At 38.0% G+C, this 24,501-nt stretch overlaps 1 protein-coding gene and 2 long non-coding RNA genes across 5 annotated transcripts; 2 read left to right on the top strand and 1 right to left on the bottom strand.

The window, feature by feature from the left end:
* Positions 1-938: 938 nt before the first annotated feature.
* LOC128091600 (uncharacterized) lies at positions 939-8,672 on the top strand. The gene is made up of 4 exons (XR_008211476.1): positions 939-1,394; positions 5,344-5,567; positions 5,913-6,039; positions 8,433-8,672. It is a non-coding gene; the product is annotated as an uncharacterized LOC128091600 (long non-coding RNA).
* Positions 8,673-8,886: 214 nt separating this feature from the next.
* Positions 8,887-21,088, bottom strand: XKR9 (XK related 9). 3 transcript variants are annotated; one of them, XM_052704926.1, is made up of 5 exons: positions 20,963-21,088; positions 20,764-20,858; positions 17,874-18,432; positions 12,141-12,364; positions 8,887-11,194 (listed from the first exon to the last, which is right to left on the bottom strand). In XM_052704926.1, exons 3-5 carry the CDS (start codon positions 18,146-18,148, stop codon positions 10,557-10,559), a joined length of 1,137 nt encoding a protein of 378 aa, XP_052560886.1. In that variant the 5' UTR covers positions 18,149-18,432; positions 20,764-20,858; positions 20,963-21,088; the 3' UTR covers positions 8,887-10,556. The 3 variants fall into 3 exon arrangements, with proteins under 3 accessions (XP_052560886.1, XP_052560888.1, XP_052560887.1); XM_052704928.1 differs by lacking the exon at positions 20,764-20,858; XM_052704927.1 differs by lacking the exon at positions 20,963-21,088 and having other exon boundaries at positions 20,764-20,925.
* Positions 19,383-21,997, top strand: LOC128091605 (uncharacterized). Its single transcript, XR_008211484.1, has 3 exons — positions 19,383-19,502; positions 20,346-20,553; positions 21,580-21,997. It is a non-coding gene; the product is annotated as an uncharacterized LOC128091605 (long non-coding RNA).
* Positions 21,998-24,501: the final 2,504 nt, after the last annotated feature.

The following is a 24,501-nucleotide window of genomic DNA, read 5'->3' as shown; positions in this document are numbered from 1 at the left end:
ATAGAGCAACATTTCCCCCATCAGCAGGTCAGGACAAAAGGCATATTTCATGCTCACGTTGCTGACCCAGACCTCTGGCTGAAAGGGAATGATATTAATGTGCTCTGGAGTAGGTTTATCTGACTCTCAATCAGCAAGCCGTTAGCCTGACAAAAGGGTCAAAGTAGGGAGTATAAAACACACTGGTATAAGAATGATCCATGGGATTTCCAGAAAAGGCTTGGAAGAAGAGAGTCTGTGGCACTTTAATTATTTTTATTACCGTGATTGACTTCAAAACAGCAGCAGCTCAGGAAAAGAAATGGGAAGGTAAAACCTTGACCTGATTGAAATTGATGGGAATTTTATTACTGACCTCACTGAGATAAAACGTGACTTTTCCCTAAGTTTAAGAGAGTACCTGCTTGTTTTGAGCACTTAAATACTGCATGATATTATTCAGCCTGGAGAAGGCTCAGAAGAGGCATCACAGCAGCTTTGCAGTACTTAAAGGGAGCTTTTAGGCAGGATGGAAATCAACTTTTTACACATTGTTATAGTGATAGGACAAGGTTTTAAGCTAAAAGAGGGAGATTTGGATTAGATGTTAGTGAGAGAGTGGTGAGGCATTGGCACAGGCTGCCCAGAGAAGCCGTGGGTGTCCCATTCTTGGAGGTGTTCAAGGCCAGGTTGCACTGGCCCTGGACAGCCTGAGCTGGTGGGAGGCAGGGACTGGGGCTAGCTGATCTTTGAGGCCCTTTTCAACCCAAGCCATTTTATGATTCTATGAAGATAGCCAAGAATTTCAGTGAAACTGAGAAATTTCCCCGATTTCCTTTGCAAATTAGGCTGTCAAATCAAAAAGCATGGTTTCTCTCTTTGCTGCTGGGTGTGATTCTCTATGAGCCTGATTACACTGATCAGCTTTAATTGCCCTGACCAGCCTCACCTGGAACCTCCACTGCACCTCTGCTCCTGGGCCTAGGATCTCCATTTAAGTTCAGCCCCGAGCTCTTGCTGTTTCCCTAGTTTGTTTAGCGGTGTTTCTGTGGTGGAGCTGGTTTGTTTTCTAATTTAATTCCAGCTTCTAGATACATATCCCACAAAGGAGACTTGCTACTGATCTTTGCCTTGCTGTTTCTGACCACTGTCCTGGCTGGGCTTGGAACCTGAAACCTTAGATTTTTGGAGGTTGTCATTTGATAGTTTGTAGTAATTGTGGCCAATGTGATCCTGACCAGGAACAGCGTGGTTGTATGCTGACTGGAAGATTGCTACTGGTGCTCTGCTCAGCCTTTGCTGCTGGCTTGTCTCTGTTTGTGGTGTATCTCTGTTTCTGCTGTATCTGTAGTGTTCCTCCCCAGAATGAAACACCCAGTTGAAGCTGATGCTGCTGACAGTGGAAGCCTTTTCTGGTAAGAAATTTATCATTCAGTAGGAATAATGCAGTAGAGAAAAGCATTGTTCAGGTCTACTTATGATCTTTCTGCTTTGTTAAAGTTTTATAAAAACTATGTTATTGATAGAGTCAGTAGTTTCTTTCATTATTTCAGAAAGAAAATGGAAGCTACAGACTTCTAATGCACTTTTGCTGGAGTAGTGACAGTTAATTCCATATATAGCAATTGTTATCTGGAGGACTTTGATAACAATAAATTCATGTTATGTACTGACATTGTTGGCTGCTTTCCTATGTGGAGCGGTAGCATTTGTGCTGCTTGGCTCATTTTAAATAAAGCTATTATACCTAGGAAAACATAGAAGTTTAGGTGAAATAAATAAAAGAAAACAGTTTTACAGAAAACAGTTGTATCAGTATGCAAACGTGTTCCTTGTCAGAGCATTATGTTCCATCCTTTAAAATGTTTGGAAACTAATGCACATTGAGGGATACAAATGCATAGCAGACAACTGGTAATTGGATGCAGGGTGCTTCATTATTCCAGCAGGCTAAGAACTACAATTCCAGGTCAGTAGACTCATGTTTATTTTCTGGTTTCATTGCCTTTTCAAATTACTTATCTCAGTGAGAGATGTTAGCCCTGCTTCTCCACAGGGTACACCTTAATTTAGAGGCTTGTATTCTGTTCCTGTGTATGCAGTAGTCTATATGTGTCTCCCTCCTTCTTCCACGCACTTCGGTGCTCTGAAGGCACTCACGTATTTAAGTCTTTTCTTTACTTCTAAGGGAGCTTTTTAGGTAGTGTTCCACTGAAAGTGGAATAGTACTACTTCACTGTCAGTTCAAGGTTCCCAGGGCTTTCCTTGTTTTCTTAATGTACACCAGAGCAATGACAGCACTGGTCTGTTTTCTGGGGAGGATTGGAGTAGCCATTGCCATTCCTCTGTTGAGCTGTTTATTTTCTGTTTCCCTAGTATCGCACTGAGAAAGTTGGATTCAGTAGTGTCAGTTCAGTGATTGGAACTGACGTATTCAAACCATTGTGGTTTTTTCAAGCAAAAATTAAAAAAAATCCAGTTGTTGGTTTTTTTCAACTTGCCTTTTTAAATTTTCTTTACTCTGACATTGTGGTAGGTGGTTACCCTTATTAGCTGTCCTTAAAGCTGCTAATGTGCTTGTGGCAACCCATCCCTATTAACATTTTCAAGTAATCATTAACAAATTAGAACTGCATGCTTAAGATGTGGATCTCCATAAATTCAGCTTTCTGCTTCATTGCAAAATTACTGGTGTATCAAAGAGTCTGGACTACAAATTCCAATAGTTGCCTTATATGAAAAATATCCAGTGACATGTTTGGTCTCCAGGCCTTGTATGTCTTCTGCTTGTACATTCCTGAGGGGAAGGGTGTTTTATACTGATGGTGTGAAAATGAGACAAGTTTCTGACAAAACTGTATCTGTATCAATAGATACAAAGCTGGTATTCAGTAAGACCTCCAAGAATTTCTCTTCTGCAATTTTTCTCCAATAGCTGAGTAAATTCACACAATGTCTTATCATCCAACGCATCCCATGACAAGAGTTTCCACAGCATGTAAGTTTCTCCTTTCATTTTGAAAATGGCACATTTCTTTTCTTTGATGTCTCTTTGTTCTCCTATCACAAGAGATGGGCAGATTGGGAGTGGTAATTTGCTTTTCCACATCAATAGCAATTTCAGGCACCTGTTGTATGCTACTTTTCAGTTCACTCTAGTCTGAAGTTTTGATATAATCTGCTTTTTTTGTGTGAAAGATGTAATATCAGTTTGACTGTGCTTGTCTCCCTGTGGATATCTTTTGTAATTATATTGTATTATTTATAAGTAGGAATGGTAGGACTTGTGGTCAGCGTGCTGCAGAGTTGTAGAATTGCATGGTATTCTTGCAATAAAGAATCCACTCAGAAAATAGGTTGAGAAATAAAATCTTATGTCAGTTTGAAGTTCAAGTGCACTCTGTCTTCTTGCTTAAAGAGAGACCAAATCTACAGACCATCTACCAAGTTAGGGGATTTACTCATTAACACAAGTAACTTCAAACAGCTTAAACTGCCTTCATTTAAACTACTATTCAATCACAGAATCACCCGGGTTGGAAGGGACCTCAAGGATCATGTAGTTCCAACCCCCCTGCCTAGCAGGGCCACCAAACATACACATTCAGATCAGGTTGCCCAGGACCCCGTCCAACCTGGCCTTGAACACGTCCAAGGACGGGGCATCCACAACCTCCCTGGGCAGCCCGTTCCAGGGCCTAACCACTCTCCTTGTAAAGAACTTCCCCCTAACATCCAACCTAAATCTTCCCTCCCTCAACTTGCTTCCATTTCCCCTAGTCCTGCTGTTGTCAGCCCTTTTGAAGAGTTTACTCCCCTCCTGGGTGTAGGTTCCCTTCAGGTATTGATAGGCTGCAATGAAGTTCACCCTGCAGCCTTCTCTTCTCCAGGCTGAACAAGCCCAACTCCCTCAGCCTGACAATCAACTCAATTCAAATACTATTCAATCAATTCAGCACTTGATCAAACTGAAGTTAAGTCTAGGGCGATAGAGGACTGAAATATTCTTTATAACAATCAGAGATTCATAAATCTTAGAATAATTCTGTAATTCTTCAGGTAAATACAAATCCCTTAGCCTGTATTTATGTGCTATCTGTATTTACTGTTGAGCTATGGATGTGCTCAAGCCCTTGAGTTGAGTACTTTGCCAGAGCTTTGGCTGCTTGTTTGCACTACTGAAGTTCTCATCTAGGGGTAACTGAGGCAATTTAACCTCAGAATTAAGAAATTTTTCATTTATTTTGCTTTATTTAACACTAACAGAAATGAGCAACACTGATGCCAATTGGCAGATTGTAATTTTTCTGCAAGCTTTTAACATTCAAATTCCCGCTTCCTAGTAGTTGCTTTTTGGTTTATTTTGTTTGTTTGTTTTTCAGGCTGGCACTGATTAAATGAAGAGTCTAACTTGATGGGGCAGGATGGGTTGAAACTGTGCATTTACTTTTGTTGTAAATTTTGATGGATAAAGAGAGAAACTCTACCCCTGGCATTGTCAGCCTCCCATCTTTGTACACCGGGTAAAAAGATTCCCTCACAGTTAGCAGGGGGAGTAGGAAACAGGACTGTGATCCAAAATGTTGCTTAGGAACAATTTCCATCGCTTTATCACATTCCTTTCTCTAATAACCACTTAGTGAGCTAAGTCATCAAAATGGAGAATGGTTTTCACAAACTGAACTTCTGACGTGATTACCATGCAAGAAAATGATCATGCCGTGCCCTGATGCCTGTTTGAAAGGCTGTGGAGTTTTAGTAATTCTGTGAGGAATGTGTTCCTAAAGGAACCTGTTCTGAAAATAGCATCTGCAATAAAAAAATCAACTGCATAGTGAGTGCTAGAACTGCTGATTATCCCTTTATGCATGAAGTAGATTAGTTGTTAGGCAACAGAGCATAGATGAGAAAGAAGGATTAGGAAAATGGAAAGCAGCCCCCACATTTATGGTTGCTTATATGGTAAACAACACCGCTCCTCCCTGCACAGGTTTTCAATTGTTGCTTTTCTATTGGTAAATAAATTACCTAAATGTGAAGATGTTGTAGTTCTGACATACAATAACCAATTCCCGGTTTGGAAGCTATGCTGCCTTCTGAGAATGCTTTCTTTTCATTTGTTAGCAGTACATCTCCAACATCATCACTATCAAAATGAGATTTTTTTCAAATGTTTCTATTTTTGTCTTGTTTGTTGACCTGCAGCTGACTTAAAGTTAATTGTCTGTCTGGATGTAGTATATTAATTTATGAATGTCAAAAAGTTGACTTATCCCGATGCTCAGATGACAGAGGACAACCCCTGTTAAATGGTTGAGTGGTCAGATAAGCCACTAATCTAACTAATTTTGTAATTGATTACAGATCTAAGAATGGCAAGCAGGAATAACTAGCATTTTCCAACTTAGTACATCTTACTTCATCTCACTGATGTCCCAAATCAGCTGAGATGGACCATATGAAGTTCAGCAAGGAGAATTGTGAAGTCCTGAATCTGTGAAGGAACAATTGCATGCACCAGAACGTGCTGAAGCCACCCATTTGGAAAACAGCTGACAGAAGGCCCTGGGGATCATCGTCTTTGTGAGGTTAGCTACACTAAGCTGTATCAGTACTGACAGTTTCACTTCAATTGGCTTCTAGGAAAATCTTTTATTTAATAAAAAAATCAGCTGGAAGTCTTTAAATTTAATCTCAAAGCTAAATTTTTGGCTCTGAGTATGGCTGTCTGACACATACATGAGATACCATTGACCATATTGATGTGTTGGGTTTTTTTGAACAGCAAATTGTTATTTTGACAGTCACTGGTTCTGCTCATCTTATTGAGCAATTGAAGCTGGAAGTGGGAGACTTAGTGTTTTTCATGGGATTCTGTTACTTTTCTATGAAGCATTTAAGCTGAAAACTTGCTCCATCCTTTCCCAAAATAGCCAAGCTTAAGAAGCCACAAAGTAGAAAACAAGGTGCCATCCATCTTTCACATCCACCACTTCAACCTGAACCCTGCAGGCCCAGCCCTGCTTGATGAGTGAGAAGCTACTGCCTATGAAGAGGCTGGTGAGTTATTCACTTCTGTTATCCCATGCACAATCCCTCATTACCAAAACATTATTTGAGTCTTATGTTGTTCATCCAGACTGAGGAAGGCCACACCTAGCTGCCTGAATTACAATGCTGACTATATACATATAAACATTTATTTGCCTGGGAGAAAATAAGCTGGAGGGGGGGGCTTTGAGGTTTTCATTTTTCAAAGGCATAAATTAGCGATAGCTACAATTATTGTTAAAGTCTTACTATAGTTATAGACATTAAGCCACTAATTAAAATTTGATACAACTTTTTTTCCCCACAATTTGGAACTACCCTGTTTGTTTCTTTTCATAAAATTCACCAAGCTGTTGAAAAGAGCAGTAGAAGAAGACAGGAGACTTGAGGGGGAAAGGGAAAAAAAAAAACTTGGCTTATGTTTGCTGTCTTCTAAAAAAAAAAAAAAAGCTGTTGATTAAAATAACTGGTTCCCAAAGCCCAAGCTCATGCAAATTTTAAGTATCATTTAAGTGATTTTTAAAGAACTTTCTCCACATTGTGGTCTATCCTATCTCCCTTTGTGCTCATTACTTACCTTTAGCTTTGCAAGCTGTAATGTTGTACTCAGTTAAGATTGTGTAGTCAGTGGCATGGTAGAGAATGCAAAGAGAATTTGGTTTGGAATAAGTTCTTTTATTCTCAGCTGAGAAAGTATGTTAGAATAATATTGGCAAATTATATCTAAGCAAAATCTAGTACAAGTACAGAGGACTTTACTAGCAACTTTTCGTTATATTCTTATTCCAATAGACATAAGTTCTTCCTTATCATGTCATCCTGAACTTCTAGACAAAGTGCCAGTAACCGTGACAATAATGATGAAGGCTGTATATTGAGATTGGTGAAATAAGAATCTATCATTTAACTAAGACATGACTGTTCACCTGAAATCTTTACTATGGTTTCTTATTCTGCTCTAGAAAATACAAGCATATGCATAACCTAGCTACAACACATAATATCAAAAGGCTGGTGCAGTTTGTAGTTTCAACAGTTGTCAGGTCAAGGAAAGTTTAAAGTGCTGGTCATTTACCTAACAAGGTGCATTCTTGCTAAGCTGATGAATGTAAGACTCTCATAGAAAGAATCTTCACTGATTCCTATTCGTTAAATGCTAGACATCTGGAGATTAAAAACAAAACAAAAAAAATCTGAAGAAGATGGATCCCAATGGGATACCTGTACTTCAATTATCAGTTGTACATCTCTGCTATTTTGCTATCCCTCTACTAAAAAAAAAAAAAAATCTATAAAATTAAGCTAAACTAATAGGAAGGAAATACAGAAGAGTGGAGAGAGGCAGAATGTGGAAAATTATTCAGCTGGAATGACATACAAGTACATACACTGCTTCAGGCTCAGGCAAAAATGTTGGTAAGCCTAAAACCAACTACCTTTGTGTTGCATACGTACTTCTACACCATATAATGGAAATGAAAGATCATAGGTTTGAAAGTCTTTGAGATACAAGACTGTGGTAGAAAAGATGACTAGTACTTTGAATGTGTAAATATGCAAAGGTTAACCTCTGGGCTTGGGGCTCTTAGGAAGAAATATGTACAGTCCAAAAAAACAAGGAAGAGGCAGAGTGGAGCACCCTGAAGAGTTAAAGTGAACTTTAGTCTTTCACTGATCACCCTCTGGTACTGCGTCTTCATAAATTTCCTCTGTTTATGGAGTGTTTTTGATGGCTAGCAATTCTTTGTTGAAAGTTAAGTGCTCTTTTATATGAATAAATAAAGAAGACTTTGGTTTGAATGAATACATTATTTTGACAAATGTTTATTGGAACCCCAATTATGGCTTCATAAATCAGTGCTATCTGTGGTACATCAGGTGAGCTCACCAATGCCATCAAATACCACATTGAATATTAGTAGGATACTTAAAACAACTCTGTTGAATGTTGTCCCTCTTACTTAGGCCTGACAGTAGTCAAAACAGGAAGAAATTGTTTATTATTTTTATTTAACTTATTAAAATACTTCTTGTAAGATGTAATGGACCTAAAAAATGTTCTTTAAAAAAGAAAGAAAAAACATTTGTTTTCAATTTGCAGTTAGAATAAAATGACAAGGTCAGATGCAATGCATAAACTGAGTGGCAGCTGAATTTTAAGAGTAGTCAGGGAACAGAAAGGACATGTATAATATCTATTGTTTGAACTTTACACCTTGGTGAAGTGGGGGTTTATTTGTTTGGACTGAGTGGCCTCTGATGGTATGAAGTGTGTCTATAACCAATCCATATGCTTTCTTGCCTTTCCCTCTCTGCTACAATGAATTAGGATGACCTAATGAATTAGGATGATATTCAAAGTCATTGAATTCATTGATTAAGAGGAAAATATTGAATGCAAGGTCAGGAAGAAAGGAAGGGTATTCAAACTGTGGGGAAAAAAGTCTACAAGGGATATGCTGACAAGAATTCACTTTTCTTCAAGATCATCTGACTGATAGTGGCAAAATGGAGATTTTCATTTTGGTATCTTTGGTAGGGTACCAAAGATCTGCTTAAGCTTTATGAAAAGAACCCATATGGCTTCCCAAAGGATGTGTTCCAAAGTTTAGAGTAAGAATGAACTTGGATCCTCAAGAACACACAAGCATAAAATGGGGAATGAAAGTAAAGTATAAGGTGTGTGTGTGCTATTGTGATATAAATTATGATATAGATCCCTTTGTTGCCGAATTAACTTCCACATAACATTCCTCTTCTGTAGCTCAGAAGAGGGAATGATGAGACATAAGGAGAATGCAAAAGGGGAGAAATAGAAGCCAACACACTGTACACATTTATTTTCATGGAAGAAAAAAAAAAAAGTGTTAAGAATCACATAGAGATATGACAGTGAAATACTTTCAGTTGGGATTTGTCAGTTTACTGAAAGGGAGGGAAAAAAAAATCACTAGGACAAGTTTGCTTTGTTTCAGCATAAACTAACCTCCAGCATAACTCAGGCTCCACGTTTCTGGCATCTGGCAAGCAGGCAGACAACCTGGAGGCCCCAGGGCTGGAAGCCTGACACTCAGTTTCTCAGATGCTCATGTTTCCCTAGAGATCTGCTTCCCAGATAATGTGCAAGATTCGAGGTCTTCTTCCAAGTAGTAGTTAGGAAAAGGAAAAAGTAGTTTTTCTGCAAGATGATGTTCTTACTTTCCTACCCTACCTTCCCGTAATCCCTTCCTCATGATTTCAGATGAACAAACAATAAAAGTGTAGACAGAAATAAAGGGATTTTAGTCTTCATTATTTAGGATCCTATTTATTTATTTATTGTAGAAAAAGAGTAGTATATTCACACTAAAATCATGTATTTTGCTGCCGAAGCAGCACAGAAAACAACTCTTCAGCACCCTAAGTATCAACCAAAGCATCAGCCCTCCCCCCAGAGTTTAAGAGATGTTTGCTGTCAATCAATAATTCTAACAGATTTTGTTCCTGGCAAAGTTTATCAGCTGTGCTTATCTCTAGTCTCCTTTCTCAAGCACTGTATCCTCCCTTTGCCTGTGGCTATGCTAATTAGAAATGTGAATTATCGGAGGAGAGAAGCCCATTTTTCATTACTCAAATTACTCAAAAAACCCAGCAGCTCTGAGAGACTTCACCTTAGGTTTTATTTCTGAAAAAGCTGTGGCTGGTGGCAAAGACTAAAGAAACTGTACCACTTCATACCTTGCATAGCTTCGTCCTTCAGTGGAAGCTAGCATTTAAGTATTGTATCCTGGAGCTCAGAGGATAGGAAAGCTTCAAGGAAGATAGCTCTTCCTTTATTTCTGAGACATGTGTTGCTGTCAGTAAATCACTCAAGATGCTATTATAGTCCAGAACAACAAACTGGCATTGCTCCTAAATAAGGGGTGTGTGAAAGATTAGCAGAACAAAAGCAATAAAGGAGTCATTAAAACACCTAGAAGATAAAATGCTTTAAAATAACTCCTCATGTTTTCTTGTAGCATGACAGTGATTGGGTCATAAATCAAAGCCATTCTTCTTCATGGGATGTTTAAGGAGGAGGCAGTGAAGTTTGTATCTATGCTCATTTATATAAAAACTGCAACTCTTACAGTAATGGGAAGAAACAGCCAGCTCACAGATCATCACCCCTCAATATTTCTCTTTCCTTCCATCAAGAGAATTAAGCCTTGCTTTTAACAGAATTAACATAAATAAACAGAATACGTTGGTAATGCTAACTTTCATTTGACTTGTTTTTAGCTTTTCCTATGTTCTACATGCACTGCTAAAAACTAAAACAGTGAATTGGGTCGGATGCATAAATAGATTCCTTTTAGAAAAAGTAACACTGACTAACACATAGAAAAATATTCATGTTATAAAGGTACTTTATATTATATCGTGGAAGAGTTATTCAGAACCAATAACTCCAGTGCTGCTTAGTAGAAATACATAAGAAACAAAGACAGAGAAGCACACTCTGCAGCAAGTTTTTGCTTTGCAGTCTGCACCAAAACCTATACTGATCATTGCATTATGAAATTTTGAAATCTACCAACTTCCATATTGTCTGCTCCCCTTCTGTCAACTTCGTCAAAAAGTGTCTGATGCTTGCAATAAGTAGTGGGGTGAAAATACTTGTAATAAACAGCAAGAAAAATAACACCTAACACCTGACTGAGAACAGTTAAGATGCTCACAATTGTAAGATGTACTTCCTTGATAACAGCAGGTTTCCAAAACAAACATACAAGCAAAATACCTACAGTTACAAGGGTGTGAGTAGCATAATAAATAGAAATGCAAGCTTTTGTTTTTCTCCCCTTTATGTTAAAAAAAGTAAAAAGTAGAATGATTCCAACAACAGTTCTGTACAGATATTCCATCTCTGTGGATTTGCAAAATGTTGTGTGCTGTTTCAAAGTCCAGGCAAAACCGCAGCTCCAAAGAAGTATCAGCAGAATTACGGAACTTCTAACACTCAGTAGAGTGATCAGTGAAATACTGAGTATCCAAGAAGTGATGGAGAACAGTTTATAGAAGAGATACACTAACTTGGGAAGCACTTGCAATTCCTCCTTATCAGGCAGAGATTTTCGTAGTGATATTTGATAATCAACCATTGAAAAGGAAATACCACAAAATGAAATAATAATGGCAGCATCTAAACAAAACGCAAAAACAAATGTTAGACTTAAGAAACAGAATTTCTTTTACATTAGAACTTCTGGATGTTTGGACAAGTATATGCTTTCTTTGCACTATCTTCATACCAACTTCATGTATCCTCTGTGCTCCTAAACAAGACACACTAATTTTGAGGCTCAGTTTAGTTGCCTAAATCTAGACATCTATTGTTATTTGGGATCTCTTGCTGTTTCTCATCTCATAAATGTGCACTGTGTTTGTCATTTGCACAGATGACTTAGAAACACTTAAGGTGTTGGAAATACCTTATACCCATACATAGTTGAGTTTGAGCAACTGATGTTGACAAAGATGCTATGGTTATGTATAGCATCTATAGCTGAGACTTGATCCTTCATGTGGTCATATTTAAGATGAGATTCATCTGAGCATTTTATCTCAGTACCTGTGAAGTCATGGACTGTCAAAGAACCCTTCCTAACAGGGCAGATTTCTTCAGACTGAAATTTTAATGAAATGCAAAGCAATTATACAGTGAAGTATACATTTACCAAAATATTTTTAAAATAGTATCCAATAATATGAGTTATTGTATGGGAACTTCTGAATCACAGCCTGAACCTCTGATTGATCACCTGAGGCAAGTCAGCCCTGGGAGCACAGGTGAAGGCAATTCACCAGTGCTGCCGGAAGGGGTGGAGCCTGGCTCCACCTCTCCTAGACCCGTTTAAGAGCTGACTACCAGTAGGGAAGGATCTCTTCTGGAGATCCAGTCCTCTGGAGTTTCATAGCAAGCCCAGGATATGGGTAAGAATTCTATCTATTCTGTTTTGGTATAATAACTGCGTAGCTAAACTCTCTGTTGTATTTCTTAACTGTAGTATCTGTACATTTGTTGATTGTACAGTTATGCTTTTGGGTAAGATCCTCAACTTCCAAGTCACAGTGAAACAAATACTCACATTGATAGAAATTATGGTTGCTGTGTTCCATGAGTACGTAAATCTGAACAAAGAGCTGTGGTGTGGTCTCAAGGAAAGTCTTGAATACCCTGAGCATGTTAATATCAGTCAGTACTTCAATAGCTTGTTTATGAATGATGTTGGGAGGGTCTGTTTCTGATATATCTCCACTGCTGTCTTGTCTAAAAGCCGCTTGGCAGCCATACTTCAAGGCAAACCAATATCTATTTAAAAAGGGGGGGAAAAAAATGAGAGAGACTTGGTTAGACCATGTTTTTTAAAGTACAATTCTATAAATTTATATTGGCTAACAAATTATTTTCCATTTCATTCTTCATATTTTATCTTTGAATGTACCTTCTGCTAAGATAAAATCTGGACCAGTATCTGACTGGTGTTGGTGATATCAGATATTCATTTATGCCCACTGATACTGATGCAATGTAAAACCAGTGAAAGAGCAGGAGACTTGCTTGAATAAACATCATGAGTAGTACTTTGTTGGGTTTTTATATGTTGAAAGATAAAAAAAATTCTAAAAATTCCCTGAGCAGCTTTTCTCACTTTCTCTAAGATACTTATTTACTTTCTTTGTATTCTTCTAAGGGTATTAGTGAATACCAGCTGTGAATATCCAGTGCATATAGGTCTATAAACCCCGAGGATAATATCTAATGAACTACAAATATACAACAGGATTTCATCCAAAAAAAAAAAAAAAAAAAAAAGCTCCAGTGTTCTTTTCTAAATAGTCACAAAGACTCTAATTTCAGAAAACTACTTTCAAGACAGATGGATTTCCTGGGACTGCAGATTCTATTATCTAAGTAGTTTTACATAAACACAACATTTGCTTCAGCGAATGACTGCACCTGAATGACTTTTTATAGCAGTAATAGTTTATTTTCAATTAAGACTAAATGAAAATTTCTTCTAAGAGAACTGGAAACTCAAAAATACATGGAATTAGTTAGCCAGTTGACTGATTAAGTGAAGAACTTATTCTGTTCAGGATATCTCTAATGCCATGCTTGGAGATAAATAAAACCTAGATTTTTTTTCCTGTTTCCAAGGCTTTTGCTTCAGGCCTGAAGGAAGCTATAGCATGTCAGAAGGAAGGGAATAATTAAATTGTAATTTTAAAAATGTTTTGATAGCTAAGGAAGGAACCAGATCTTGTACATGGTAATTTTTACACCTGTGTTAGAAAAACAGGATGGTGGCTGTGACCTGATGAAGCACCAGAAATCCTGCTCCTGCAAATTATGGTATTTTTGTTGTACTTGATGGAGTCACTCATGCTTGGCCCTGGTGAATGATCTGGCTCATAGTACTGGTTCTCAAGCTAGGGGAGATAGAAAACTTTCTACCTGTGAGTGATGAAATGTGTCAGTTCCAGAGGAATGGGTTCTCACTGCCAATAGCCTACTGCCAGCCAGTTCTTTCCCATCATAAAGCAAAGCGATGCTTGCTGTCTTCTGGCAGTTACCTGATTTCAAGTGGCTGTGCAGGCAGTAGGCTAGAACTGAAGCACAGCAATAAGCACAAACAAGTCATTGCTAGCAGTAGGCTGTAAGCATTGTACTGGCTTTGCAAGGCCTTGAGAATTCTGCTTGTCTGGCTTAAGTGAAGTTTTCTTGACCTGCCTGCAACCTTTTTCCTTCATGTAGCCAAAATTGGCTTCCCTTGGATTTTCTGCAGAGGAAAAAAAAAAGGTATCTTTTTCTAACCGATTAGTTGATGTTTTTGTTTATTTTTGTGTGGCGCTGTCATGGTTTTACACGGGTAACACTAACCTGCTACTCTAAATTGAATGAGATATGTATGACTGGCATTATGACGTAGGAGAGAGAAAAACAGTTTTGGTTTGATAGCAGAGATCCTGAAATGTGGAGATGCAGGAGAGAAAGTAGCGTGTAGGATGATAAGGGATGTCTGGGCATGGGAGGCAACAAGGCTATAAACTAACCACTAATGGTGATGCGTGAAGCCACGAGATAATGAAAACAGTTTATGGGGATTGAAACATGGTGCTGCTATAGAAATATGCTTATTAATATGGAAATACAGCTTCCACACAAGGGGAGCAGAGGGGCAGCACTGAGCTCTGCTCTCTGGTGACAGTGACAGGACCTGAGGGAACAGGATGTCAGGAGAGGGTCAGGTGGAGGTTAGGAAAAGGCTATTCCCCAAGAGATTAATCAGTCCCAGTACTACAGCATATGTCCTATCTCATCAAATTACACCAATGAAGATTTGGGTGCCTGCTAGAATGTATAGTTCCATGGAAGAAGGATGTGAGAGACACCTGGTAGCAACAGTTGTCCCTTCTAAATTTTGATCAGGCAGTCACAATTTGCAGCTTTAAATAAATCTTTAATCAATAGAAATTTCTTCCTTGCTGCGCATTAAACTTAATCTTCCAAGTATCAAAAGGCTTGGATTCAATCCATGAAACTGAAGTGACTATGTCAATACCTTGGGGCAGTACATTTGCATTAAGAAAGCATGAGCAAGTACATGTTATGTTGTGACTTCTAACTCACAGTAGCCTTACAAACTTCCCACTTTCAATTAACTATCTGTACCTCTCTGACTTTGTACCTTAAATACCTTCCTAACAACTTCATTCTGCATATCTTCTCTTTTTCTCTTCACGTTTTTTAAAAATGACATGAAATGATACTGGGTTTAAGAGGTTGCTCTATTGTTTCATGTACTTATAATTTGTATCTACAAGTAAGCAAAAAATGTTTTCATCTGTTTAAAGCTGTGGGGCGTTTTGATCCTTGCTTGAAGCACCAAGAGGTACAGTAGCAGCTACCAATATCACAATGGCTGCTGCTGTGGCCTGCTGTTCTGACAGGAATGTTATTTCTTGATAAAATTTAGTCTTCCTTAAGTGTTCTTGACTGATGCTGCAAACTGCTATAAGTCAATGTATTCATATGCTGCTCCAGGGAAATATTCCCTTTTTCCAAATTCACTGATTGTGTTATCTTCTTAATGTTGGCTGTTATGCTTCAGTCTGTTCTCAATTCTATTAACATCTTTGGGACCCACTTAAATAGGTCAAGTTGAAAATAATTTTAGTTGGTATGACTAATACTTTAGCAACTCCATTTTGTCTTTAAAAACTCCGTTCAGAGAATAACATTTTGTATAAAATGTAATGGTATGTCAGTTATCTTTTCATTAAAATAAAGCCTTATTAGATAATGACTAGTTTTAATTTCTTTCTTATATATAATATTTGCATATATATGAATGTATTTATATATATTACTTCCACAATTATTATTTAGCACTGATATTGTGATTAAAAAACAAAACTGGATGAACTTCTATCAATCTGAGTGCTGTACAAACACAATACAGTGAAATTCCCTGTTTCAAAGGCAAAGCAAGAGGTATAAAAGGCATAAGAGAATAAAAAAATGAAGGAAGAGAGTTTGATAAAGTGTATTAATATCTTCCAAATTCAGACATCCTCAGTTCACTGGCTGAGTCAATATTTACTGTCTAGGCTCCCATTTCCCTCTTTGATGGGTGAAGAAGATAGGTTCCTGCCCTCTGGGTAAGCTCACCTTAACAGTTATGACCTGACTCTTGACAATATCTATTTTGACTGTATTGACTATAGAGATAAACCTGGGAGACTCACTGTCTGCATCGACTGGGTATATCAGATGACTGAGAAGGGGACAGGAGGGGAGTGTGCATGCATACACTTAAGAAAACAAATGAAATAGGAAGTATATAATAGCTGGTGACAAGGTACAAGCACAGGTGTCAGCTTGCTGATACCAACTTACACTTTATAGTGTGCATTATCACACTATTGAATTTTGAGGAGCAGCTCAGTTATATGTGTCAACCTGGGAACTTTTTCCATGCAGAAGCAGCAGCATAAGAAAAAACACAATTTGCCCAATAGAGAAAAAGAGGACCAAGACAGCCACATTGCACTGACTGCAGAAGACAAAATTACATTTACTAGATAACAAACTGCTAAGAGAAGGTGTTGCTCATTGTATGAAGGAAACAGTGAAAATGTGTGATTAAAATTGAAAGAGTAGGAAATAAAGTAATCCATTGAAAATGTGCCTGGAGAGGCAATGTTTTGAATAGATGAATTGATGTAAGAGTTAAATCAAAATTATATCACCAAGAACTGTACATGATCAGAACTTAAATCTGAATGTTGAAGAGGAGAGTTTTTAAAGATAGGCACAAATCAGAGGGAGATTTTAGGGGCAACCTGGGTGTGTTAAACCAAAGGTGAAACCAGAATTGAGTACAAATCATGGAGAATGATGTCATTGTAGAGAAAGGGGAAGAAGGGAGGCTTACCATATGCCACTGCGGTTGCTGGTTTAACATTTATCATGAGTTATAAGAAACTGATGTCAGAGCCTTAATTTCCTTTGGAAGAAACAAGCTCAGAGTAACTGAAAACTGAAGATTAAGAGCCTTGGAAATGGACAAAAAGGGGGGTGCTTCAGCAGGCCCTGAGACATCTCCCTAAAAGGCAGAATGTGGTACAGTTCCTGTGGCTGGATCTTTGTACCTCACTCATGAACCAAACTGTGCTGAACACAAAGCCATTCAGAAAAATTAAAGAGGGATTTTTTTTTGCCCTTCAAAATGAAGTATTTTAAAGCTTTTCTAATGCCTGACACCAAAAAAATTAAACTTGGCAGTAAGTGCTCCTCTGTGAAGTCTAGGGCTTCAGGATTGTATGAGGAACAGCAGGAAAGTAAAGCTGGTGAGCAAAAGAAAAAAGAACATTGAGAAGTAAAAGTTAACTGTGGTGAGCAAAACCTTCAACATTCTCCTTAAGCCGTGATAACAAAATGAATAAAATGTGTGTGCAAGGGGAAGTTTTACATTGACATAAGTATACATTTCACTACTTTCCTTTAATTTGTATAGGAATTTAAAGCAGGCTTTTAAAATAAGAATTTTATTAAGTGTCTCTGAGGAGTCTTTATCTTCCTGTGTTTATTGCATGTAACTTACAGAAAATAATTAAAATTCAGTTCCTCAGGACTTTTCACTAAAAACTTTCAAATCATTTTGAAAACAAAAGTCAAACCTTATCCCAAATGATTTCTGTAGTGACAGTGATAATTCTACAGCAATACCACCACAGAAGTTAAAGAATCTTACATGTGTAATATCCTAAACTTTTTCTGGATGTGTACCTGCCAGGAAACAAAGGAACCAATCACCATTAACTCGGTCCCTATAGAATGTATCCTTCTTCAGTATTTAAGAATTCATTTCTCTCCCAAATCTTGTGGTTTTCTAAGTATTGATAGGCACTTGGATCTACAAATTAGCTCTTTCATCAGCTTTCTCTCCTACTTAGTGTAACCAAACGAATTCTCTTCCTAGCGTCACTTTAACTACTTACATTTCTTTATCAGTTAAGGCAGTATTTCTCTGTAAAGCAAGAATTGTTTATAAATACACCTGATCAAAAGGTTGATGAATCAAATAGATTATTATTGGTAAGTAAAATTAAATAGAAATCTGCATGTGCAGCAAAACCTGACATAAGCATAAGCAGCAGTATACACTTATATGGACCAATGATTGTTAACACAAATATCCCTGAAGCTGTATTAACATGACAGCCTGCCACTGGATTTTCTTTTTAAGAAAGGCTAAAAGCAGTATGATTTTTCATTTTAAACTAAAAACAAACAACAAAAAGACAAAGCTTACCTTATAAAAATTCCACAGTGGAAGAAATGAGCTAGAAAGATCCAATCTAGCTTCCTAGGAGCAGTACCTTTCCAGTCATTTTTAAACCATTGATAACTGAATATCTGAGTTATTAGTGATGAAAAGCCCCTAAAACAGAGTATCAGTATAGCCCAACAATATTGTCCCTCATAGAAATATTTACTAGCAACCCAGAAATCCACTCCAATATCAGCTATGTAAACTACAATTCCACCAACTAAAAAAATAAAATTCCATTTGGTAAATTTCATCATGCATTAGATTGTCACTGTTGTCATTCTGTCCTCATTTTATGTGAAGGAAATTCAGAATAAATCCAAATGCTTTCCTACAGCAGAGTCCTTTTTCCTGTTTGTAGTGTTTTATGCAGGCAAAAGTTGGTTACGTGTTTTTATTATGGCAAGTTAAAAGCACTACTTCCATTTTCCCATGTTCTTGATTGAAATATTAAGCTAACTTCTTTGATGCGTGCCTACTCTGTAAATTGTAAATCTATTTTGTCTTTGTAGTTGGTTCAGTCATTCTTCTTTACTGGTTCCTAAACAGAAGAAAAAGGAAGATCATCAGCGACAATATTTTTTTTTAAATTGAATCACAGCAATTTCTTTTTAAGTTGTCACACTTTGCATATAAAGAATGTGAATCAGAATTTACTGAGATATCTGTGAACAATTAGTGTAAAAGAAGCTGCACCTCTGAACACCTCATGGTCACCCATCCTCCCAACCACTGTGATTCTTTGCCTTATTAAGCAGCTTCTGAGACAACTTTTAATTGCAACAAAATACCAAGAAACAAGCTTACCTCTAATCACTTTTGAAGCCAGTTTATGGAAAAAAAGAGCGACTCCATCCCAGAACTTGAACTTGCAAATGACTCACAACGTGCAAGGCTGAGAGAACTCCTGTCCTGAGTACACAGTGGTGTATCACAGTACACGTCACTATGCCATTTCCATCTGAGTGGCTGACTTTGTGTGCATGCACCTCATGGTTTCACCTTTTATGCTCATTTGTCCCAATGCAGCAACAAAGTGCTGAGCAGGCCTGTGCTTCTTCTGTGAAGGAGACATGGAAGGAGCCACGCCTGCTCCTACTCCTCACTGACAGGCGTCTCACAGCCTGCATCAGCAGCAGCTATGTGTAGATGACCTAACCACACTATCTACCACAAATGGAATTTGTTCACAGTCCAAACTCTGTGTAGATTGCCTAACATAGCAAGGATTCTTGTGATCTTTCTGATTAGTCCTTCTACGGATTGGTGATATTTGACAGGCGAGTCATAAAAGCTATAAGGAAGTACATACATCCTTTCTCTCGTTCAGTTCCACTCTGCTAATCTGTAAATGTTAGAATTAGAGCATTCCCTCTTTTGTTTGCATTTCTCGGCTTCTGGCAGCAGTCCTAAGGAAGAAGAGGCAGGAGGTGCCAGAGCAGCAGGTTTGGTTCTTCCAAAACCCAAGGGCAGCAGGCCGTGCCATGAGGGCAACGGCATCATGGTGGTCCATGCAGGGCCAGCCTCCTGCAGATTTTTGTGAGTTTAGGCTCACCATCATAGAGGAGCAGGCTGGCACAGTCAGTTAACAGCACACTAACCTATGGAAAGGTAACAACTGTTCTAAGCTGTGCTGGCTGAGTTTGTCTGTATCTTTACCCAGGTACCAGTCTGAAAAGAGAACCTAAGCTCCTAATTTCCTAAAGAGGGCAATGGGGACATAACAGCCTAAATAGGTGCTGGGTCTGGGTCTCTAAGCATTATTATTATTATTATTATTACTATTACTATTTAATCTAGGCCTTAGCTATTCCTTGCGTCTTGCCTGTTTCCTACTAAGGTTGCACATCCTGACCCAGTAAAGGTCATAAGGTGATCTCATAGTTAGGACAGCTGGTATCCTTTCACCGTCCTTTCCTATCCTCTCCAAAGCATCACTAGTTTCTTTCAAATCACTAGTGAAACTACATTCAACTTACAGGCAGATTCAGGGAAGTGGGCCTTAGTACAGTCTAGCATAAACAGAGCTTTACGAATATTTCATAAGCTGAAAACTTACGTATGAATCAACTTAATAACTTATAAGCAGTCTTCATTCAATAAAATTGAAAACAAAAGCCCTGCATTTACTTTATAGAAGAGCATCATGTCAGTCTACAACTGGATGTATATCCTTTTTATGACAAGAACATTATGCACAATTTTTGGAACAGATTTAAAAAAAAAAAAGTTCACTATTTGTGTAGAAGACGCAACAGTAAATGGTAAGCCAACGATTTGCTACAAACAGAAATTTCCTTGTGAAGGCAATAAATGACTGAAGAAGGTAATAGGTTTCATATTTAATAAATAATACTGCATTCACCATTTCAGTAGTGAAGAATAGCCTCTAATTTCATACCTGGAATGAATAATGAAGGTAATTGGACTTCTCCATCTTTATTGCCTTCCCAGGCTTCTGTGACTACTTAACAAACTGGAGTTATCTTATTGTCTTATTAACCCTAATTAGAAAGGAAGTTTTATGGGCGACATCCAGATGCAGAAAAAAAAACATGAAGAGTAGCTGGAAACAAGGCGATTTCTACCATTGAAATGCATCCTGCCCAAACAGCTGCCATACTGTCTGTCTGCAGTCCTGCCTGGTATGGAAAGCCATCAGGTAAGCTGAGACTTATAAATTCACATCCCCGTAGTCCTACATCTTAATATCAAGACCGAGCATGAATGTCTGCTCACAGGTTGAAGATCTCAATTCTTAAGATCCCCAATATTTTATCCACAAGAGCATTCTTTAGAGAAACAGAACAGTGTTGTGCCCCAGTCAGGGAACACTTAAATACTACCAGAGAGAATGCATTATATTACTCACAGTTATCTTGTCTTTAACACATATGAGCTAGCATGACAGGAACAAGCAGAGTATAGAATCTGTCACTCAACAGAAATGTAAACCTGCCTTGAAAGCTAAAATAATTCAATAGAATTAGTTTATAATAAAGCAGAACCAACAAAATGTTTCTAACTGGATAATTTCATGATTCAAGTGCTATTACAAAATGCAGACTTACCATAACACTGGCCTCAATAAATATGCAAGAGATTTTTCATGTAAAATAACCTGCAGATTTGCATATTTGCAGGTTTCCCATCCAGACTTCCTTAAGACTCATAACACAAGAAAAGTTTCAGGGCTTACTGACATAACACAAACCGAAACTAAAACCATATGCAAAGCATGTGACATAGTTAATGTTTTTTTACCTGTTAAGAATCGTTGTTCTTATGAATACATTATAAAAATTCCATTGTAAGGAGTCTATTTATAAATCCCTGTCTATGTTTAATATATTATAAAATTCCCTTCAGTAAATGAATTTGACACTTTGCTACTTAAAGGTCAAAATAATAAAAAAAAGAAATAACAGAATCCCACTTTTCCCCTGTGTGTGTATGCATGTTCAAACTGAGAACATAGTTTGTCAGACCTGTTGAGCAAAACCCAATATATATTTATGAAAACATATAAATATATCTGTGTTTATATATTGTGGAGAAGTCTCTGGACTCTCAGGACATGCTGGAGACGCAACAGCACAGCAATGTGGTTAGAAGCTGTTAGTCCACTTTATTGTTAAGCACTATTCCATTTACATGTTAACAAAACATTCTCCAACCGTTCACACAGGCGCTTATCCAGTCAGAGCCGTGAGATGTTCTTTCTTCTTCCGAAGGTGTCCTTGGTTCTCATGCCTGCTTACCTTACAATACAGCTGCTGCTCTGAACAGTTTTTCTTGTATTCCCACAATATGTGTGTGTTTATACGGAAGTTTATAAATATTTATTAATTTGTATGCACATTTCTGTAGCTCAAAGATTTATGAAAAAAATCATTTTGGCAACAGTAGAAAGATACAATAAAATGCACTTTTAAAATATTTGTGAAAAGCTTTTCTATGTAATAATATGGGAAGACACTGCATGTATCCAGTGACAAATTATTAAAAATTATTAAAACTTCCCTCTGGTAAAACTGCAGGTGTTTGCAAGAGTCTGCTCCAGTTGTTCTATCAGCACTCAACACAAACTTGATGCTGCTGAGAAAATCCAGAGCATATTTAAAGGAGCTGCAGGATACAATGAGGAGGTGTTGGTATTCAGCCTTTCTGTGCCGCACAGGGTGATGAAAGCCCTCAGCAAGAGCAGTCTGTAGCTCTTCTAGCTCTAAGGGCAGGAGACACAACCAAATCAATATCTTCATAGGGAATATAAGATGACTGATTTCCCTTTCTTGTGCTCCCTCCTGTCTATAGATCAGAATACTAAGCAGTTCTTGCAGCGCCAGTATTTTCATGGCACCATTTAAATAATGGCATCAGTTTATCTGAGATTTTTTCAAAGTTAAAGAACAGTGTCTGAATCCCAAACTGTCCAGCAGAATTCATGATTTAACTGTACGTGGTTCCTTCATCTCTATGAGATAACGCATTAAGAAAACACCTTCAGTCATCAGCGGGTCAATGCATTATCCATAACTGCCCTCTTGGAGATGAAGATCTTTCTGCCTATATGAAATCTCGGTGATGGTTCAAAGATAATAGAGCTGCTGCATACATGCCAAACAAAGTCTTCATTATGGTTCTGAGCATCATTAACAAATTAATTTAAAATACAGTTTTATATTTATCCCAGCAAAATCCAGGTGACTTCCAGAAAGAAGCAGCTCAGCAACTGTAATGATACCTGCTCAGTCCTATAAATGATCAAATTAATACAAGCACTTGGTTAGAATATAGTATGTGTGGACAATATTTCCAGAATCACAGAATTGTAGGGGTTGGAAGTGACCTCTGATGTTCATCCAGACCAACCCCACTGCTAAAGCAGGTTCTGTACGCAGGTCACATAGGAAAATGTCCAGGCAGGTTTTGAATACCTCCAGAGAAGGAGACTCCACAACCTGCCTGGGCACCCTGTTCCTGTGTTCTGTCATCCTCACTTTAAAGTTCTTTCCCAAGTTCAGATGGATCACCCTGTGTTTGTGCCCATTGGTTTGTAGCCATTGTCCTTCCTTTTGTCACTGGGTACCACTGAAAAGAGCCTGGCATATCCACTTGACTCCCACCCTGCTGATATTTATGAACAGTGATAAGTCCCAGGTTTCTTGGTCTTTACATGTAGCTAAGCTACCATGGGTTTTTGCAGCAAATTGAAAGTCTGATACTAGCATAATCTCCGCGAAGACAAAAGAGATGCATCTCACCCAGACTTTATTTTATGCTTGCATAAAAGCCACTGGAATGCACTGGTCTGCTGGTTCTTCATAACTTGCACTTCACCAGGAGTTTGATGGATGCAACTGCACAAGCAAGACAAGGCTGTGACAACCTGGCTGTGGACTAGGCTACCTACAGTTGACAGTTTTTGCCAAGACTACCCCTCTCCATGAGTCTGAGCCAGATGTGAAAAGCAGGTGCCCTCCAGTACAACACAGACCTCTTTTAAACCTTGAAAAAAGTTGAAAAACTTCAACGACTTTAGCCTGTTACTAATAGAACTTTTAAGTTTGAAATAACTTTTGATCATCTGAGGTGAGTGTTCTACCAGAATGATAATAATATTCATAATTTAGTAGCAGAGCAATAAATACATTACATACTGTGCTATATTTTCAAATGCTTATAACTCAAGCTCAGGACTTAAAATTTCTACAAAGCTTTGCAAGTTGTTTGTCCAAATGGTAACTAAGCTCCTGTGGCCTTGAGGGAAGGCATCTAAAATTAGTCAGGGCACAAAGCCATTGCTGTGACCTTTGTTATTAAACAAATTAAGCAAATTCTGTAGCACAGAGAAATAAAGACTGAGAGATAGGTTTGCGTATCTCATCCTTGGACTCACTAACCATGTAACTCATGAGTTAAACTAGTGGCTGGATGACCTGTTTGTTTTCTAGCTAGACTTGCCATTGAAGAAAGCACACTATGACAAAAATCCAATGGTATTCACTACACATCTTATTATTTGCTTCCAAAGGGAGCAGGAAGTATATTTTCTCTCTACTTTGATTAGTGTTGACAAGACACTGGATATTTTACCTTTAGAGTAGTCAAATATCAGAAACTAAGGCCCTCATTAGGACTAGCACTTACATTTCCCCTCAAAAATTTGTATTGACAATGTAAAACAGCAACTTATTGAACCAAAGAACATCTTGAGGTTCTGCAGTCACATGTGATCGTACCAAATGTATGACAGCAAGACTGTCAATGCATGCCTGTTATCCCCATTTTATAAGAGAAACGTTAAACTTTTAGCTGGTGGGCTTGTGCAGGAAATGAAGACCACAATGAAAGAAAGAACCTGGAATTAATTGTCCGAAGGCACTCACTGCTGCCATCTACAGACGAAACAGAATCCAAGCTCTCACCTAATAATAGAACATACGATTTTACTACACCATAGTTGTAAGTATCCCCACTTACAGGATAAGTCTGCAGTTCCCCCCAGCTCTTAGTTTTTACAATATCAAACCTATGATCATAAAATAACGTGTGCCTTACTACTCTGTTGTCAATGGCATGTAAATCTTCATTTTAGAAATCGCCTCTA

This window comes from Tympanuchus pallidicinctus, unplaced genomic scaffold, assembly GCF_026119805.1.
Source record: "Tympanuchus pallidicinctus isolate F22 unplaced genomic scaffold, pur_lepc_1.0 scaffold5, whole genome shotgun sequence".
Lineage (NCBI taxonomy): Eukaryota > Metazoa > Chordata > Aves > Galliformes > Phasianidae > Tympanuchus > Tympanuchus pallidicinctus.
Note: the sequence above shows the minus strand (reverse complement) of the source record. Positions and strands in the feature narration are given on the sequence as shown.